The sequence below is a fragment of the Bactrocera oleae genome, chromosome 6 (genome assembly GCF_042242935.1).
Source record: "Bactrocera oleae isolate idBacOlea1 chromosome 6, idBacOlea1, whole genome shotgun sequence".
NCBI classification, from domain to species: domain Eukaryota; kingdom Metazoa; phylum Arthropoda; class Insecta; order Diptera; family Tephritidae; genus Bactrocera; species Bactrocera oleae.
Window position 1 is genome coordinate 43,102,335 of NC_091540.1, and position 22,207 is coordinate 43,124,541.

Genomic DNA, 22,207 nt, shown 5'->3' on the forward strand with positions numbered 1-22,207 from the left:
AAAGGTTCTATCAATCTAGAAAAACAACTTTTACCGATTCGGTTTGCGCGGATTTATATGAAGCTATCCGGGTCAAATTTGATCTGGATTATTTATCTGAAACAATTAAAATTGAACATTTTAAGTGAAAATTTGCAAAAAAACACGAGAAATGCTTTTATCGTGTATTTCATTATGACATCTAGTTTTTTACTACTCTTCACACTTTTAATCGCGTGCAAAACCTGTGCGAGTAACTCTGTGTCCATAATTTGAAGTTGTTAACTCGGGAGCTTATCGCCAGCTATAAATTTCTGATTTATTGTCATATAATGGTTACTTGTCATATATTTAAGCAGCCTAATTGTCATATAATGATTACTTGACGTTTATTTAAGTAGCCTAATCTACAGTTCAGACATTTATGACTAAAACTATTTTAAAATGAAAATAACATAGTGGATTTGTCAGAGTTTTAATACTTTTCAATGGGTTTCGAAGACAGGTCGCGTAAATTTATAGATCAGCAAAAAGATTTTCTTGTATGTACTTGTATCGAAAACTTTTTTATTTGATCCGATGTTTTCTCGACATTTTCCAGAGCGAACCAGTATAGCATATAGTTGTCATACAAACTGACTATTTTTTTCTTGTTTTGGAATTCAGTTATAAAAAGACCAAGAGGGTTGGCGAATATTTTGTAAAGCAGCAGCGGGGACTGACTTTGCCTTTTTCCTACCTTTTGTTATCGAAATGCAACGTTTTATAATCTTTGTATCTACAATAAACATTTTTTTTATAAGATAAAAATACTCAGAATCCCACATTCTTTTTGAATACATAACTTCTAGGTTCTCTTAATCGGGTTGACAAATATATGAAAATTAAATTCCAACCGCATTATATTGTAGCTAGGCTACAACTTGCGACCCAAAAAGTCACAATTGCTGCTTAAAATTTAAATATCGAACTGAAACTTGCACATTTTCGTAATCGTTTCTTTAACACCCTCTTAAAAATGTATATTAATTATGTATTGTAATTACCATTAAGCAACGGCACATGATTACAAATAATTATTATTATTAATTAGTAAATAATTAATATCAACTAGAGAGCTCTTAAAACACCTATGTGTTTGAATTGAAATAATAAAAGGCCACCCTGAAGGCTTTTGCCCACACATTGTGCTTGAAGTTAGCGAACAAAAGTTTCCATCACATAAAGAGTAATATAATATTTCAAGGAATTTAAAAGTAACAAAGTTTAATTATGACTCGAAGTGAAGTTCCAATCTCTGGTATCTCCGTTTTTCACTTTCACGACGTCACCTGGCGATATGTCGGACAAATGCCGCCAACGAAGAAATTACAGCGTTACTTGTATTATGTGTATTCACTAGTTTTAAATTTGCTCATAACCGTTGGCTATCCAACACATCTGATGATTGGCCTAATCAAAAGTGACAGCAAATCGGATATGTTCAAGAATATTTGTATCAACCTAACCTGCCTGGCATGTAGCATCAAGACATTTGCATTTTGGTGGCGTCTAGCTGAGGTTCAAAAGATTTATGCTATCATCGCGAAACTCGATAATCACATATCACAGTCAGCTGATAAGCAATTGTACATGGCCACAGTGGGTCGTGCCCAGCGTGTGCTCTACTTTATACTTTTCATTGGACTCGGTGCTGCGTTTTCATCGGAAGTTGCCACCATAATTGGTGGTTTTCTGGGTGAATGGCGTCTCATGTATCCGGCATATTTTCCCTTCGATGTAGAGCGTAGCGTCTGGGGTTACACAACCGCGCATATGTATCAGTGTATTGGTGTAACTATACAGATCTTCCAAAATATCATTAATGATACTTTTCCACCAATGGCATTGGCGATGTTGGCTGGCCACGTACGGTTGTTGAATGTGCGTGTGGCACGTGTGGGGCACGATGCACGCGTCGCCTCGGTGCACCGACAGGTGTCCAATGCACAGTTCTTGTTGTGCGTGGAGGACTACAAAGACTTGCTAGAGTAAACTACCGTTATTTAGTTGTTGTTATTTGTATTTAATATTTGTGTATTTATTTACATTAATACGCACGCGCCTCTAGGTTTCGTATTGCAATTCAACGCATCTGCTCTCTTGGCACTTTTGTGCAAATTCTGGTTACCGCCATCAATATGGGTGTGGTCATTGTTTATTTAATCTTCTATGTTGACGGCATATTCGCATATATCTACTATACAGTATTTTTGCTTGCAATGCCTTTGGAGGTATTTCCGCTGTGCTACTATGGCACTTACATGCAGTTGGAGTTTGAGCAGCTAACCTACGCCATATTTTCCTGCAATTGGATGGAGCAGACTGTTGCGTTCAAGAAGAATCTACTCATTTTCGCGGAGCAGTCTTTGCGTGAGCAAGTCGTCGTTGCGAGTGGCATGTTTGCTGTTAATTTGGATACTTTTTTTGCGACTTTGAAGGGTGCATACTCGCTCTTTGCACTCGTGGTGCAAATGAAATAGAAACGAATAAAGCAAAGTTTGTGTATTTAGAAATGGTTTATTGTTGTTAAATTATACATTAGTGTATAACTAATAAAGCATTACATTATTTATAGCTTCAGCTTAAAGCCTTCGAACTTGGCGCTTAACAGGCTTGACCTGAGCTTTGAAAAAATCGCGTTTTGTTTACTCAATAAATTTTACAGGGACTGTGCCTTGATAATATTAAATTATTTTCATTTTACTCGACTAGCCAAAGTTTTTGGTATTTTCCGGTAAATCGACCGGCAAACCAGTTATTTTGTAATCTTTTGACCCTTACTGAATATCTCACGTTACTTAAATCGTTACGTTCTCAATAAAGTAGTCTCACCGAATGATTTTGAAGCATGTTGAAAATTTTACCTAAGCCTAAAGGTCGCGGTGTTTCGCTCTAAATACGAAGAAAAAGAAGTAAGGAGCACTACTTTGCAGCCAGTTAAACTTTGTCACTAGCTTCATAGCTGTCAATTGAACCTTACTGTACGATTTCGTAAGTTATGGAAGCCATATTTTCAACAACTCACAAATCTTTACATTTTAATCTGTTTAAAGAGTGTTCAATTGAACAAATGTCGCACCTTACTTTATAACTTATGTTATATAATTACAACCTAATTACCATAATTACCAATTAAAATAAATAATCTAAAACGTCGTTAATTGTTATTTAATTAGAGTTAATACTCTTAATTATCACACCTAACTCAAATGACAGCAGAATAAAATAAATCACTGCCGTTAACAAAAAAAAATTAACAGCCAAAAATGCCAATAGACGAATTCTCGGCTTGCAGCATCAAGACATTTGCCTGGTGGTGGAGCCTGGCAGAGATTGCGCAGATTTATGCCCTCATTGTCAAGCTTGATAAGCGCTTCACGCAACCGGAAGACATGCAGTTTTACGCGTCAAACACGCTGCGTCCGTTAAACGTGTGCTGAATTTTTTAATGCTCGTGGGCATTTGCGTATTAATTGCATCCGAGGCCGCCACTATTTTTGCCGGTATTATAGGTGTATGGCACTTAATGTATCCGGCATATTTTACATACGACATAGAAGTGCATTACGTGGCGGCACATCTCTTATCAGTCTACTGGCATATTATTGATTTTTCAAAATGTCACCAATGACTCATTGCCTGCTATGGCACTACTAGCCGGACATATTCGGCTGCTGGGCAAACGCTCGCACGTATTGTTAATACGGAGAGTGTTAAGCAAATGCAGCGTTACATTGAGGACTACAAGGATTTGCTTGAGTGAGCATCAACATGCGCGTTGTGATATTTCATGTGATTTTCTATGTGTATGAAATTTTATGGTTCGTCTATTATATGGTTTATTTGGTGGCAATGCCAATAGATTTCTATTGATTCTCGTTATGCTATTATGGCACTTGCATGCAGTTGGAATTCGAGCAGCTGACTTACGCTATATTTTTATGCAATTGGATGGACCAGTCTGCCGTGTTCAAGCAGAATCTACGCATTTTCATCGATCAATAGTTACGTAATAAAATTATTGTTACAGCTGGCATGTTTCCCGTAATCTTGGACAAATTTTTTGCCACGCTGAAGGGCGTTTGCTGTGATGAAACAAATAAAGTGAATATTAAACGTTCTTTATTTTCTATGATTGGCAATGCGCGTTTCAAGAAATTCTGTTACATTTTTACTACAATGAAAACAATTTAAATTTCGTATACTTTGTAGTCAAAATAAGATTACAAAAGAGATCTCCACGAAATTTACAGCCAATATTTAATTCACCACCATATTGCCGCGTGTTTAGCCTGTGCCGTTATCGCACCTCGGAAAGACCTTAAACGACTTTATCTAAACACTAAGCTCTACACTATTTGCACACAAGTGTACGTAATTATTTAATTGCATATCTCAAGTGCGCACACATTAACTTCACGAAAATCTCATTTAAGCGTTTTTCAAAAACACTAACCGAGTAAATAACGTTGCAATTTGTTGAATTTAAGAAAAGTGAATAAATAGAATTGCATGTGCCATCCCAGAAGTGTGCAGCGCAACTGATTGACTTTGACACGCGACCGCCCATTTGACTTTTATTTGAATGCATAATAATAAAACCAATTAGAGAAAATGCATGCATGCTTATGTATGTACATATGTGTTGTAATTTTCAAAATTGCGATCGAGAATACTGTGCAAAATCATATAAAATCACGAAGTCGTTGAAATTGCAAATAAAATGATTGTTTATGGAATAATTGCGCTACATTATGCGCACTTACAATGTCCTTCTATACCAGCGACTAAGCCTATCTCTCACTGTCTGTCAGAATTTAACCAGTTTTAATGTTAAATGTTGGACCTATTAAGCTCTTCGGCAAAAAAAATTCATACTGCACCACACCACCATTATCACGGTCACTTTACTTTTTGTTCACAGTAGTGCGCAGGATTGTTTTCAAGGATTTGCCATACCGTACATTATTTCGATAAAAGAGCACTTCCTTGATCTTGAAATGAGGCGCCTCTTCGATTTCGTCCTTCAAACATTATAAAAGTTTTGTTTTGATGTTATCTTAATATACTATATAACATAGCTGATTGTAGGCTATTTCCACGCTATTGATTCGGATCATCGTATGCAGTTCACTCGAATGACTGTCGTTGGATTCCCGTTTGAAAAGTTGGATTTTTAGCATGAGAAGTTCGGATTTAAAACTATTGGAATCATTAGTAGCGTTCGATATATGTATGTGCGTATACTTGTTTTTTTTTTTTAATTTTTACCCTTCAGAGATGTTCGTAACATAATTGCAGAGTTGTATTCGGAGCTGTAGTAGGCGTAACGAATATAATACACCTAATTCTGTTTTTACACGGTGAATTGGTACTACAAAATAATACGTATAATATTATATATATAATATATAAATTTGCTTGTATCGACAAAAAGAAAATTTATCCCAATTTGCTAAAAAATAAGTGAAAGTGAAAAAAATAAATGAAATAAAAATGAACCACTGTACAAAATTAAAAATTGTTTCATTTTCACACCATGTTAAATCAAAACCGCGAAAAAAAGACCGTGTATAAACAGAATTATGTATATACCTATATAATTGTAAAATCAGTAACCACAACAATAAATTATGTAATCATGCAGAGGTCAACTGTCCTGTAAAAAGTTTGCCAGGGCTAACTGCAATTTTATAGGTGTTTCTCCTTCGTATGATTCATATGAAATTTTCGCTCACAGCCACGAAGTATTGCGCATATGCACCCCTGCATTTACCTAGCTTTGTATGAAACTCCTAGAGTCTGGAAATAAATATTTATTCAGTGTTTATTTGTGTGTCATTACTGTTTCGTCTAGTGCAAAATCAACAAGCTTTACTTACGGCTAACAAAATGACTTGCAACGCCACACAACTACAATACACAAACTTATGGCAAAAAGAAAACACATTGTAAAATGTTTATATTAGTGATCGAATTGCATTACTGACTTATCTTTTTGTGTTTTTAATTTGTAAAACTTTAAATAGTTATTCTCACAGTTGCGTTTATGTTGCATTATAGCGAATAAATATTTGCAATCGATTCCATTTCAATATTATTTTGCATATGAATTTCATATGTATGTGCTTATGCACATATAATAGCATAGGTATACATGCTTAACTACATATGTTATAAGTTATGTGCAGTTTTATGTATTTATGTATTTATGTACATAAATTAGTTATTTCCAATTGTCAGCCTCTATTGTGTGCCTAAGAGCTTAATTCGAGGATTTCTTGCACACTGAACACTTGAGAATTAAAAAATAATAATTTTCACGTTAAGACTTAGAAAAGGTTCTGTAGTTCACACTATTTGTAAAACTTAATCGATTCATTATTGAAATAAAATATTCAAGAATTTTTTTAACACTATCATGAGGAATACAGATCTCTTACCTTGAACATTATTCTTATTAGAAAAACTGGGTAATATATTATGAGAGAAATATTATATTAAAACCCTTTTGGGATTTAAGATTTTTATTTAGACGCCTTGAAATTGAAGAAATCACACATTCGACTTTCAACGTTTAACTCAGCTTTGTAAACTGAATTCGATCCAATTCTGAAATATAACATCAAACGATTTTCTGTTACACATATTGATTTCATATTTTATTTGAGGTTGTCATTATGTTCGTAGTACTTTTGCTACATGAGCTCATGACCATTGTGTGTAAGAAATTCAGAAGAGTTTTGATGCATGTATCGTAATTCATTTATTTGTTGTATAAAATTGGCAATTCTCATATCTCTAGTTCAGCAAATTTTTCTAGAATTCACACAACCGAAAAATGCTTCCTTTAAGCAATATTAATTTTTGAAAACTTAGTATTATAACTTATTATGTTAATTACACAAGGGCTCAGATGCAACATGGAAATATGATGATTGTGAATACTCTTCCGCACAGAGAGACTCTCGACCAGTAATGCATGACAACGAGCATGGTCAATAAAACATGCTCTATAAGTCACTTTGCTAAATAAATATAAACAGTTCTTTCGCGCCTATTCGAACTTGTATTTATATAAACTTTGTTCATATTTGTCTGGCAAACCAACGTCAATTCTTCGAGATGTATGTAAATACTAATCGTTAATATTTAATATTTGTGCATTGGTCGTTCCTTTCCGGTTGGGTGTGGCACTGCAATTGTCAATAGAATTTACAGGAAATTCGTCAGTTATTTAAACTAAATATAATTGAAAGCTCTCAAATATGTCTGTTTAGAATGTAAATGACAAAATTAATGTTGTCATTGAAAACAAATGGATGTCGGACCTATACAACTAAGGGCAAAGGGTTTTCTACAAGAAATTGCTAATAATACGGATTTATAAAAAAGTCAGCAAATAATAAATGCATTAACAATAATGAGTTTTTTATAAAAGCATCTTGAAAAAACTGATTTGCAACATCCTGTATTAGTTAAAAGTTGGTTGTTTTTTAAGGTTTTACAATTAATCATTTATGTAAATTTCGTTATTTATATAAATGTCGGTAAAATGTCTATAAATGAACCAAATATAGCTCAACTTATTAAGTCAGAACTTTTTACTGCGTTCATAAAGGGGTTCATAGTACAATTATTTTACATTGTTGACTTGTAATCGCTTTTACTAAAAAAAACTCCGATTTGAATATAGTCATATTTTCCATAACAGAAGGTGAAGAGCATCGTACAGAAGAATCAATATGTGGTTGTTGTTATAGCAGCTACAAAAACTCAGTTTATAATGTTAGATGTTAGATGGGTAGGTTGAAGTAGGCATGTACTTTGAAGTGTTGTTTAGTGTCATGTGTGAGACGTTGAACCTCGTCAATTTTATTTAGAAAAACGTCCTATTGTTATTCCTGTGTAATCAGGGAAGCTTGAAATGAAGTTATTTTCTTAACGCCCTTATTCTTTTATTTGTGAGTTTTTGGGCCATCTTCGCATTACAACAACTATCGTTTTTTAGTACTTAAGCTAAAATGTACAATTGAGCATTACCCAGATACCTTACCAAAAAATATAATTTACCTGTTTTAGCGTGCGCAAAAACGAAGCAAAGCTGCAAATGATCAGTTCTTCTCTTAAATCAGGAATATACACATTTATGTTATTATACCACGTTACGCCACTTATTCATGGTTCCTCTGTATATCTATGTTTGTAGGAATCATCCAGCGCTTAATAATTCGCCCTAAAAAGAAAGAAAGAACTGTTGCATGCATTATGTAGTCGCTACTTTTTGTCGAGCTATTTCTATTTGCTGTGAGCGGTGAATTAGCGTAAACTTTACGTACCACCTCCGCGTTGAATTTACAGGTATATGCCAAGTTTTTCTAGGTGCACTAGTCGTTAACACCGCCACAACTTTTCGAAATAGGTGTGGGTGTGCGTAGACTGTCATTGGCCGGTTGTTGCTTTTGTTGTTAACATTTTTTATGCCACCTGTTATCGATTTCCCTCCTCTAGCCAACAGCAGAACATTTGATTTGCCAATTTACAAATGGATTCACACTTAAGTATATGTATACACATATACAGTTATATGTATATACCAAAGTAATTACATATGTGCCACAAGTAAATGCAATTTATTAGTAAAACGTTATAATTTAAGTAAGTATTCAATAAGTACCTGCTTTGTATCCACAAAGGAAGAATGTGTTGTCATCAACGCTTTAAAGTTGCCACCCAATTGCATGCATTCGCTTTGGCGTCAGTCGCGTCTCTATTTACACACAGTTCAGTGGGTGTAAGCAATAACAATAATTATTTGGTATTATTTTGTAAAACCAACATTTACAGCAACACATTTTATGTGGTAAATTGTGCTTAAAAATCTGTGGTAAATAAACATTCTCTGAAATTATCGGAGTAAATGGAAGAACCGATTTGCAAACATTTTTTATGAGGCTTATTACGAATATATACATCTGTACGTATAAGGAAAAATATTGAAATTTGCATTTAATTGCGCCTAATAAAATGTTTACTAAAAATAAACAGGACTTACTTTTTTACATTGTATGGCAACCACTTAAACCTAAGCCTATAGTTAAGCAAAATTTATATGAATATATTGTTTTTTTAATCATTTAATTAAAAAGCTTCGTCAGAATGCCTATAAATGCACTTTTTAAACCACTATAACCACTATATTTTATGAAAAGAATTTCATATTTAGATGGTGATAACACATAAGAGTAAGTTAATTCAATTATTATTTGCTTTTTTGTAGCGAAATGTTTGCCTTTGTAGTAATTGTGCTAAAATTTACTCAAAAATAAAAAAGAACCGGAAACATATTCTTTAAAAGTTCCGTGTTTTTACAATAGACAAATATACTTACTTATTTACGCATGAGTGTGGGTACCATATGTAAAGCGTTGTAATAGAAATTGGTAACAACGGGTAAATTAAACATCTGAAGCTGTACTTGTAACATTTTCCCATCTTTCTTGTAATATGTGGATTCCAATAAACCTGATGTGAACCGTATTCCTGTGAGGGCGTTCTGCATCGATCGGAACAAATGGTAGTCAGAAGGCCCAAGGTTTGGGCTATAAGGCAGGTTAGGCAAATTTTCCCAGTTATTTTTCAAATAGTTTTTTTTACCAGTCTTGCAACATGAAGCCGAACGTTGTCATGATGGAAATTTATCGTCGCGTGTCTAGTCGCAAATTCTGAATACACCTTGGCGTCATGGATATTGGTCTTTGCCGTCAGATGAAACTGTCAGAGACCCTATAATGTATATATGGTATATAACTGATTAGCGTGACAAGCTGAGTCGATTTAGTCATGTCGATCTGTCTGTTGTTTGTCGTCTGCCTGTGTATACGCTGAGTAGTAGTCCCTTAGTTTTTGAGATATCGATCTGAAATTTTGCACAAGTCATTTTCTTCCCAAGAAGCTGCTTATTTGTCAGAACTGCCAGTATCGGACTACTATAGCGTATAGCTGTCATACTAACTGATCGATCACAATCAAATTCTTGTGTCGAAAACCTTTTTTATTTGAAAAGATATCTTCACGAAATTTGCTATAGCTATATATAGCTGCTTTACAAACTTTCTAAATCTAAAACAAGATAAAGATTTAATACCATTTTTATTTAGTAAATGTACTACACTAACTCTAAGTAAGTAACTTGTGAAGAGTATTTTCAAAGTTTTTTTTTTGTACTCAATTAAAACTGCTATTCCTAGGGATTGGCTTTCACCTGCCAAGTTTGACATAACAGTGGTCACTAATTTTCTAAATTGTTATGCGAGTGATTTAAATTTTAAAAGGTGCTTCATTTCGGTCTTAAGGGGGTATTTCAGTCTAGGGCATAAGTTTCTGGTAGATTTTGAATCGTAATAAAGGCAATTCGTATTTTGACTATCCAGTTTTTTATTAGTTATTTATTAACATTACAAGAATACAGAAAAAGCCAAAAAAGTTAAAAAAAAATTATTAATCTAGAAAATCTGGAAGTAAGGAAAAGTTGAAAAAAAAAATCTTTCATGAAATGGCGACTGCTTGAAAAAAAACATTTCTTACCATTTTTGGACTGTTTCAAATTTTTAAAAAATAGTATAATGTGAAATTTGGAGATATAACATGATCTGAACTCGAACTAGTCTATAAAGAACACTCTCTTAAAATTTCAGGTACATCGATTTTGAAAAAGACAGTTTCGAGAAAAGCTCGCTTACAGTTTTAAGTTAAACCGGCCAAGTTGCAACGACACTAAAACGGCTATAAATTTGAAAATAATTCGAATTTTGAAAAATCCTTTTAGAGAGATATATTATTTAGATATTTCAAAATTTCTAGACTAGAATACTTAAACATTTGTTTGGTTAGCTAGCATCTTGAATTCAAGGAAATTATGACAATTGTAGAGCACAAATACGTTTTACTGTTCATCCGATAATATTGATAAATACTCAATCAAAAAACATGTCATAGTGAGGAGTAATAATTATTTATAAAAGTATTTCCTGTTAAATTTCATCTTTTATCACCCTTTATTTGACGCGTGAAATTAATTTTTTCTATTTCTCAAGATGAAGCTGCAAAGTGTTACAGCGTTTTGCTAAAATTAAGCGGTGTTTATGATGCAACATAAAAAAAGGTTATTTCTTTCGCTTTCTCCATTTGCCTTTCGCTCTTCCATACGCAACTTTTCGGCTGGAAATTACGCTCTCTCCCTTAATATTTTGTTGTATTGTGAAATGGTGAATGAAAGCGCGCGCTTACAAGGTCTCGGTAATAAAAAGTGTATGGTATACATGTGTGTAACTGTGTGCATATTTAAATTTCTGTTAAGCTAATATTTAAATGAGAATTCCGATTTGATGACAGTTGTTGTCATACATCTTCCCTAGCACATTTCGCGCCTGAATGCGTGTGCACGAGTGTTTGTTTACTAATGAAAAATGACAGTAAAAATAGAAATGAACAATTGTGAGACCTTCACACCTGTAAGCGTCTGCTCTTACTCATTTAATGCACTTTTACCGAAAATTGTTCATTTATATAAAAGTCAAGCGGCAACGCTAATTGATCGCCAATAATTTCGTACATTCCTTCCGTAATTTGTTGCTTTTGCTTTTGTACGTCGTTTAGCCGATCTGAGCATTTGCGCACATAACTCAGCATAATATAACACTTACATATGTACATACATATTTACAATCTTATCGCACTAAGTTAATGTGGCTATTGATCATGAAACTGGTTTCCGACCACATTTTCAGCTGTTTGTACCTAATTGGCATTTGCTTTGATTGAGAGATCGTGGTTGCCTTATGTATGTACATTTATAAACTGTCAAACCACAAGTAACCCAGTTGGTTTTGCTCTCTCTTTTTACGGCGCCTGATTTCTTTCTCTCTGTTACAAAAGAAATTTATTTCGATGTAATAATAGCAACTCTGCAAAATGTTTAAAACATATTAATATCATTATTTTGATTTTCGCACATTTCCGGTTTTGTTAAGTATGTACAGTTTTTTTTTTATATATATACATACACAAATCCGAAGGCGCCCAGATAAGTGCTAAGTCTTCCCGCTCAATGGCGCCACTATTGAAAGAGAACAACTTCAGCCGAGTCGGACTCAGCTTTGTTTTGACCGCGCGTAGGAAACTTGATAAATATACCGCCATATTTCCAAAATGTTCCTTCTTTAATTTGTACTTATCAGACCCGCTCGTAAATGTCTACGCAACTTTACCATATTCGTTGAGAGTTACGTGCATAACCTTTTCATATTCCGTCTATTATAGCGTTTCAACTAAAACACGTTTTCTACTTTGCAAAATCGTGTTTTCTTTGTTTTATATTAAAACTAACGGTTTTCTTTTAACTACCTATCGACTCACCTGTTTTCGCCGTTATTTTGGCGCGTGTGTTGGCAAATATTGTTATTGTATAATTTTTAGTTTTTTGCTACGCATCTATTTTCCTTTGCTGTATACGGTTTTGTGGGTTAAGCATTGTCCAATGCTTTAATACAGTGATGGTTAGAAAAATATTACAATTACAATTTTTGGAGCGCGAAAAATAAGAATTAAAAATAAAACTGATAATAAATGATAAACTATGAACACATACACTATGTAATCTCTAAAAAAAATATGAGAAAGATATAGTTTTGCACCATGATGTATATGGTAAGTAACTTTTTATATTCATTTTCAATAATAATCAGGGGTGTTGTGGAATCCATTAAAGGTTTGCGTAGTTGTCAGAATTGCAAACCAATTCTGATTTTAAATGGTGTCACAAAATCTGATTGAATTTTCGTCTTTTCAAACATATGCATAACCAATATTCGAATCAGCTGTTTACTATTGTGACAAAACTTGCAATTAATTTGATAAATTCGAAATACCGAATAAAGTCGCCTAAGGTAAACAATGAGTTCCGCTATTTAAGCTTTATTTTACTGGAAGAAAAAAAGCAACGAAATTAATAAGCAAAAATTATAAGGCAGATATTAAAAGATCCCAGTAATTTCCTTGATGCACCAGGGTAGTCGCATGTGAAATTTGGCTTGCATTTACTTGTATGTTTGTACACATGCTTACTTTACAGATTTATACCACATTATTGACTGAATAAAAACGCATTTGGGTGTTAGATTACGTTTGTTATGTTTTGTAAATCCTCTTAAAATATCTGGATTTTTTCCATAATCTCAATATATATGACATTTTGTGTTTTATTCTTATGTGTTCCTCTATAGAAATAAAGAAGAAAAAAAGAAAATAAATTAAGTCGTAACAATAATGTTAATTAATTAATTTTTTAACTTACATTTCAAATCTGTCTGCGACTATCCTCTTGCTTTGTGCCTGTAAACAAATCCGATAACATTGGTACCGTGACACCCACAACCGATACAATTTCTGTTTCGAACGTCAAAACAGAAATATCTGAATTCATGACACCTACTACATCTTTTTTTATCAGTTTTAATTCTGAGTCCGATAAATATGAGACTCTACAACACCTCTAAATTATTTACACACGAGAAGTATTGACAAGGTGAGAACAATATATAAATATAAAAAAGTCTTTATAACAGCAGAAATTTTCTTCGTATTCTGTGTTTATTAGAGTTTAAGCAGGATTTTATTTAATTCATCTATGTGTGTTCGATTGTCTACCTCGATCCTGCCTTGTTTTTACAATACTACTGGTGCATCTTGAGAATAGCTCTAAAGTTCTCCAACTTTCTGAATTCGAAGAAACTCATGAGCTTGCATATTTTGTTTTTCCTCGCCACCACTTTTTTTTTACAAATTAAAGGATTTTCCACTGCTAATAAGGTTCAAATCTGGGGGCCAGTCAAGCAGTTTTATACAATTGCCCACAAACCACGACTTTTGCGGTATGTTGCGAATCGTTATCTTGTATGAAAATATATCTTTGCCCACGTTCGAGTCCAAATATAATATATCCAGATCTGAAAGATATTAGACCTCAAGAATACACCCAGTTCATTCCCGCGAGAACATCCCCAAACCATCAGTGATCCACCTACAAATTTCATTGTTTGGCGTATGTTGCGATCCTGTACACCAACCTGTTTGTCAAACCATGTCTATGAGCGCCTATCTGATCCTATTCGATTAATTTTGGTTCGATGGTTAAGTCAATATATTTTTTGGTAAACTCTAATTGAGCCTTACGGTGCTTATCAATTAAGAACGGTTTTTTACGATCGCGCTAGCCTTGAGCCCGATATTTTCAGGTATCTGCGTACTGTGTTGTCTCTGACATTGACTCCTCTCTAATGGTTTTATTAGTTTCCACAAGGTTTTTTGTTGCTCCTGCAACGATTAGGCGCCTGACAATTCGTGCAACAGTTGGAGACAGCTTCTGCGGACGGCCTCCACTCTTTCGTGTCACTGTTAACTTACGGTTTTTCCCATCATAAAGCAACTAAAAAGTTACTATATTGCTTTATTTCATATTTTTTGTATTAAAATTAAACTTAAAACTCTATTTTGCCCAAAATCTAACACCGGACAAAACTGTTAGTTAATAGTAAAAGGTCCGGTTCTTTAAAAAAGCGTCACCAGCTGGTAAATAATGCACCGCTTAAGAATTTACAATAGAAAAATATTGCCAGACTGATGTCAAATTGATGAAATAACAAGCGAACTCAAACTACCTATATTCGTGAGCTCTTTTGCCCCTTACTGTATATACCATAAATGATCAACGTGACCAGCTGGGTCAATTTAGCCATGTCCGCCTACCTGCGGACTAGTCCCCCAGTTTTTGAGTTATCGATTTGAAATTTTGCATTCGTCCAAGGAGCTTTTCATTTTCCGGTACGGCCGATATCGGAGCACTATAGCATATAGCTGCCATACAAACTGAACGATCGGAATCAAGTGCTTGTATGGAAAACTTTTTCATTTGACAAGATATCTTCACGAAATTTTGCTATTTTGGCTATTGTCCAAAGAAATCGTTCTCTGAAGAAATCGTTTAGATTGAGTCACTATAGCATATAGCGCTGTTTTCAGAGTCGTTGAGGAATATTTCTCCGAAATGGCTGTACCGATCGACTTGAAACTTTCACACGACCTTCTTAGATATATTTGCCACTCCTTAATTGGAAAGCCGTCATTTTGTTAAAAATCAAAATATTGACTATAGTAATAATACATTTTTTAGGTTTATGGATTAAAAATAATTTTAAGCAGCAAAATCTTCCTCACCGCCAGACCCCTTTTCGGGAGGTCTCACTTCCAAATTTTTTCAAAATTAATCACCGATTATTAAAGTACATTACAATCCATAAATTTACATGTACTTTATTTATTAAACAAAATTAAAACGCGTTTCTTCTGACTTGCAAATGCGAATAACCCCTTATAAGGAAGTAATAAATACATTTCTTTTTTATACTCTCGCAACCTGTTGCTACAGAGTATAATAATTTTGTTTACCTAACGGTTGTTTGTATCAACTAAAACTAATCGATTTAGATATAGGGTTATATATATATATAAATGATCAGGATGAAGAGACGAGTTGAAATCCGGGTGACTGTCTGTCCGTCCGTCCGTCCGTGCAAGCTCTAACTTGAGTAAAAATTGAGATATCTTTATGAAACGTGGTAGACATGTTTCTTGGTACCGTGAGACGGTTGGTATTGCATATGGGCGTAATCGGACTTCTGCCACGCCCACAAAATGCCATTAATCAAAAACAAATAAATTGTCATAACTAAGCTCCGCAATAAGATACAAGACTGTTATTTGGTACGCAGAATCACATTAGGGAGAGGCATCTGCAGTTAATTTTTTTTTTTAAGTGGGCGTGGTCCCGCCCCTAGTAGGTTTAATGTGCATATCTCCTAAACCGCTAATGCTATAATAACAAAATTCACTGGAAGTAAATGTTTTTAGAACCTCTACCTACAGTATAAAAATAGTTGAAATCGGATGGCAACTCCGCCCACTCCCCATATAACGGTACTGTTAAAAACTACTAAAAGCGCTATAAATCAAGCACTAAACACGCCAGAGACATTAAATTTTATCTCTGGGATGGTATGAGATGCTTAATAGGAACCGCGTTCAAAATTAGGCAGTGGGCGTGGCACTGCCCACTTTTAGGTAAAACCCCATATCTTGGGATCTACTTAACCGATTTCAACCAAGTTCGGTGCATAACGTTCTTTTCATATTTCTATGTTATAGTGCGAAAATGGGCGAAATTGGACTCCAACCACGCCTATTTCCCATATAACACCATTCCATCTGATTCTTTCACTTTCCACTATGCATATCAAGCAACAATGATTATATCGGGGTAAAACTTTGCGTGAATAATACGTTTAAAGTATGCCACCTTGCGGCCAAAAATTGTCTAAATCGAACCAAAACTGTTCAAACCCCTAAGTACTAAATATGTGGACCCCAGTACCTATAGTTGACCTTCTACCGAAAACATCACTCAATCCACAAAGAAATCTCAAACGAATATACCATTTGACTTTGCGAGAGTATAAAATGTTCGGTTTCATCCGAACTTAGCCCTTCCTTACTTGTTTGTAATTAAAAATATTCCACATGGAAAACGAAAAAAAAATAAATACTATGAGCAAACCTGACTGTATGCGATAAACTTTCCACGATTTTTAAACAGACAAATATGCTATTATTATTAATTAACTAAAATTTAATTTGAGATAAGTTTCTCCAACACACTCATCCGTATTCAAAAACTTAAAAAGCTCAATTAATTTAAACACATATTTATTAAAAAAAAAAACATTTTTTTTTTATATTTGTAAAATTTAAATTATTGTAGATTTCTTTGATTTTTGGCTAATATTAAAAATTAAAGTTTTCGCAAGCGCGTTCAACACGTGTTAGAAATCTACCTATTCACACTCAATAAAAATAATTGCCATTGTCTTAATTTGCCTAAATAAATGCGTATACATACATATGTACATATGTACATATACAAGTATAAATATTAAATAGGCATGTAAATATGTACGTATGTGTATGCAAACGCGTAAACTTGACTTGATTTGTTTATACAAATTGGTGATGTAAAGCCAATAGAATAGAATTAGCAAATCAACAAAATGAATAATCAAAGGAATTAGCAAAGCACACAGAATTACGAAAACAGCGATACAACAAATTTGAGTTCAAGGTTTGAAATTTGCAATTTCTTGTTTACTGTTATGTTGTTTGGACTCGACTGTTGGCCATCGGCGTCAAGCTTGAGCGAATTAAGTTGCACAAATCCCAAATTGCAATAATTCTACAAATACATACACACATACGTACATATATGGTATATGTACATACGCATACATATTAATATACATATGTACCTCGTCTTATGCCAATAATAACAATGCCGCGCTCTGCTGACCAATTTCTATTTTCATACGCATTCGTCTCTATTTCTAAGCAATGCCGACAAAGTTGCCAGTGCAACAAACGATTGCGTTTTTTATCGTATTATGCATTTGCCATTCGGCTGCGTTACTGTAAAATTGCCTACTGCAATCATTTCGTAGCCTAATTCCGCCTTAGTAATCGCGTGGCCAAATTAACTCGACATCGTCATCCACATTGTCTAACGATAAACAAAGTGAGAAATCATAAAAACAATGATATCAAAATGCAAACACAATAAAAGTGGTCGACTTGATTGCCACGGTTGCTAAACAACTAAACGACCTACGGACTCACTCATTAAATATGCCGTTGTGTGTGCGCACTCGTGGCCGCAGCTTGTCTTGACGCTGGCAATTCCATGAGCCAAAATAGTAATTTGATGTAGACTTGGAGTCTTCGCATGCGCACTTGTTGCACATGTTCAATGCGTTTAGCAGTTGGTCATCGGCACACATACATACATGTGTACATATACAGTTGACCAAAACATAAACAAAGCTTAAGTGCAAGCAAACGATGCCGAGCCGGTTGCGGTGTTGGAAGTCAACGTAAACATTGGCGGGAAAGCTGCTGTGACTGTCATTGCATAACAGCGGCTTATATCATGCCAGTTTTTATGTCTGCACATATGTGTGTATGTATGTACATAACTGTGCCAATATGTTAAAATAGCTTAAGTCGACTTAAGCAAAGTACATACATAAGTATGTATTTGGATTTCTATAAAACCTTTGTAAAAATTCTTTCTGTCCATGTGCTTTCAAATGAACCTACCGATTCTAAGGTATCAATTAAGATACTACTCAATATCGAGTTTCGAATAAATTACTCAATATAACCCAAGTTATCCTCATTTGACTTCAGTTACTTTAATATACACAGCTTTATGTCTGTGTATGTATGTATTTAAACGAGAAAGTGGGAAACGCCCTATTGTTGTTGTTGATATGAGTAATCATTATCATATATTGTAGTATTATTATGACTAAATTTGTACCTCAATTCCATGACGTAAATATTGTACATTTTATCTACATTGTAGACACTCTCACAATAAATGTCAATAATTTGCTAATTTCTCTCCCGGTTTATATACATAGCTACATGAACACATTTATATACATATGTACTTATGTACATATGTGTATTACGTTCATATGGCAGTTGTGAGTGCCATTCTAAGTTTTTATACCCTGAGAAGGGTATATTAAGTTTGCCACGAAGTTTGCAACACCCAGAAAGAAACGTTGAAGATCCTATAAAATGTATACACTCGCCAGAAAAAGTCTGCTCACACGCTAATATCTTATTTTGTTTTGTTAAAAAATAACTTTATATTCTAAACTTTAGAGCATAATCATATTAAGTGCTTTATTACTAGTCTATTGCATAATCAAATAGCATTTAAAGCAATGAAAATCTGACACCATAGGTTTGTAGACAAATTTACAATAAATAGTAATTTGGCAGCGCAGAAAAAGTCTACGTACAAGTAGTAAAATGGGAATTTACTACGTAATAACAAAATGTAAAAGTGTCGGAAAGTTATAGTTTTACTTCGTTTCGTAAAAGTAACAACATAACATAACATTTTGATCGATTTAGGACAAAAGATTTTTGCTCCATTCAATTTCTTATTAAATTTAAAATATCGAATCTCGCCTAAAAGAAAAGAAATAAGCCCCTCTAAAAGGGAAATAATGATTAAACTTTTCGAAGAAGGAAAATCATGCCCTGAAATAGGTCGAATTATTGGAACAACACATTCTTTCAAACAAAGAGTAATAAAAAAATTGCAAACATACCGACGTTTTTGTATCGGCGCAGGACGGCCAAAAATACTAGCAGAGCATGAAACCTTTAACGTTTGGCAAAGTGTGAAGCAAAACCTTCGATTTACTGCATCCTAAATCGATCAAAATGTTATGTTATGAAAAATTTTAAGAAATCCCTCTGCACTGACACCATTTGCAAATTTTATAAAAAAAACCGGGTTTTATGATCAAGTCGCACACAAGAACTCATTCATATCGCTAGTCAATAGGTAAGTGCCTAATGTTGTCGCGAAAGAGCACTTAAATAAGCCCCGGAAGTTATTTTCCTGATGAGATCATGTTTTGTGTTAAATGGAATTTATAGAGTTCATCCTGGTTAAATGTGCATACCTTAATATCTTAAATAAAATTGAAGCAAAGCAAAGAGGAAGTGACTCCTGTCTTTTACAGGATAACGACCCGAAGCATACAGTAGACATAGTTAAGCTTTAGTTACTCTACAACGTTCCCAAGCAGCTTCCAACACCATCAGAATCACCAGATTTTAATCCTAAATAGCGCCTATGAGATTCACTGGTACGTAAAATCCGCCGACGCACAATTACCTCAAAGGATATGCTGCACGAAAAATGGGCTAACATCCCTTCAACAGAAACCTCTAAGCTTGTATATTCCATGCCAAAACCCTTAGCGGAAGTTTTAAAACGTTTTGAATATCCAACCTTCCTATTAAATTTTAAGAAGAACTCGTAAGAAGAATAACTTTATTCGACTATGTACCTTGTACGCAGACTTTTTCTGCCCAGTGTATATAGTAAATGCTCGGCAAAATGTGCTCTGAAGTTTTGCACACATCATTTTCTCCAAGAAATTCCTCATTAATCGAAATCGCCGATATCGTTCCACTAAAGCATATAGCTGCCATACAAACTACCGATCAAAATCAAAATAAAGATATTTTTTATACCCTTTTATGCTGTAAGAAACACACTTTTGAAGGGTATTATAGCTTCGTTGCAGTCGGTTTTCTACCTGTAGTAAATTTAACGGTATTCCGAATTTAAATTTAATTACCATACAATAAGAATTGTAAACTGACAACTTTATGAAAAAGACCGCGATTTCTGCTGGCTAGAAAGAATGAACTGGGTCAGATGCTATACACAAATATACAATTTTGGACATACATATGTATATTTGTTATTCGGGCAGATCGCTTCACCCAAACTCTACGCCTCGAAAAGTAGTGAGTGCGCATGAGTTCAAAGGGACGACCTGTGCCCATTCAAAAATTGGCGCTTCGTGAAATGAGAACACCACAAAAGAGCAGTGCCCCCACTACACTGCCTCGAAGCACATCAACCGAGCTGTTAGCAAGGTTGTACGGTTTTCCTTACTGTTAGTTTTAGGCACAACTATACAACAGACACCAATGAGCTATTTAGCCAGTGTTGTATTTAAACATGTTGAGAATCAGAGGGTTGTTACTGCAGTGAAATATACACAAATGAAAGAAGAATGTGAAATATAATCCATACCTACATACATAGCAATGAAAGCTCAAGGCAAGGAGCTTGTATGCGGTAAAAGCTTTTTAATAGCAACGTACAGTTATACACGTGCTTACATATTTACATAGATGCAAAATCGTGTGCGTTGGACATACATACATACATACATACATGGATAGATATCTCGTAGCGAAATTAATTACTTACAAACTATGAAATGAAATAAAACAAAAATAAATAAATAAATATTGTAAATAACCGAGATAACAGTTGTAAATTGTTGAACTTATTAATAATACCTTATTTTAATATTTTTTTTATAATTAGAAAATGTTTGTTCTCAGTCCGGATATGTATTGTAGTTGTAAAGTTGGATTTCTCTGACTGCTTTGGATCTTCACTACAGGATGCTTATGTAACACACAATTCTCGGGTTTTTTCTTATAACGCAATAAATAATTTATATTAGAATTTTTTTTATAACAACTGATAGCAGTTAGATGGCATTCCTTTTTGCAATTTAATTAATAGATAAAACAAGTAATGTGAAAGAAGTCTCTACTGCTACTAAGTAGTATATTAACTCATTTAATCGTCAGAAGCTTGCTCGCGTAGCATGCAATTAAAATAATAGAGAATATATTCCTCCTATGTGGGCTTGGTTAGTTACGGTTGTCAAAATACAGGGGGTTTCAATTAGATTACAATAAATTAACCAAGTTATGAACGTGGTTTTTTAGATTAGCCTCACCGAGACTTTGCTCTACTTTTTCAAAAATGTGCTTAGTCAGCGACTGTTGCTGTGTACATGGTTTCAATCTGAATAAAATCTCTTTAATAAAACTTATATATTTCACGTATATATTTTCTATATATAAATGTGATGCAATAAGGTAGTAAACATCACGTTTCATTGCATTTCTCGGTTTAATGACTGCATTAATTAGTTAATCTGCATAATAACGACTTTTTATTAAGTCAACAATGTATTTATATATAAATTCTTGGAAAATTAATTAAAAATTGTCTACAAAGTAAGATAATATTCCAAAATGTACAGCAATGAAAATTATGTTGAAAAAAGTATCTAGAATTAAGAACAAAAAATGTAAAAATTCGTTCTTTAAATGATAAACAATGAAAATTAAAGGTATTGTTTGTGAAAAGGGTGAAATTAAAATGGCGCAGGTTTGAAATTTCACTAAAGAATCTTTCAATATTTGACATTACTCTTACAATCGAAAAAAGGAAAAGTCATTCTCCAAAGCAAGAAAATTATTTCGAAAATATGGCTATTTTTATAGCTTGTTTTGTATAATATTAAAATTATTGCTTACTAATAGCGTGAAAACTCATATTAACGATACAGTCTTATTTACTTTACTAAATCTCAATAATTATTATTCTTGTTTAAAG

The 22,207-nt window shown here is 33.8% G+C and overlaps 2 protein-coding genes, 1 non-coding gene and 1 pseudogene across 5 annotated transcripts in view; 3 read left to right on the plus strand and 1 right to left on the minus strand.

Moving 5' to 3' along the window:
* The window catches only part of Baldspot (elongation of very long chain fatty acids protein baldspot), a 43,861-nt gene that overhangs the window by 6,554 nt on the left and 15,100 nt on the right, over positions 1–22,207 (plus strand). The gene's annotated exons all lie outside the window — the stretch shown is intronic.
* On the plus strand, positions 1,252–2,659 carry LOC118682761 (odorant receptor 59a). The gene is made up of 2 exons (XM_036372479.2): positions 1,252–2,009; positions 2,090–2,659. Exons 1-2 carry the CDS (start codon positions 1,252–1,254, stop codon positions 2,499–2,501), a joined length of 1,170 nt encoding a protein of 389 aa, XP_036228372.2. The 3' UTR covers positions 2,502–2,659.
* On the plus strand, positions 3,251–4,129 carry LOC118682762 (odorant receptor 33b-like; annotated as a pseudogene).
* LOC118682766 (U12 minor spliceosomal RNA) lies at positions 20,486–20,693 on the minus strand. The gene has a single exon (XR_004978587.1). It is a non-coding gene; the product is annotated as a U12 minor spliceosomal RNA (small nuclear RNA).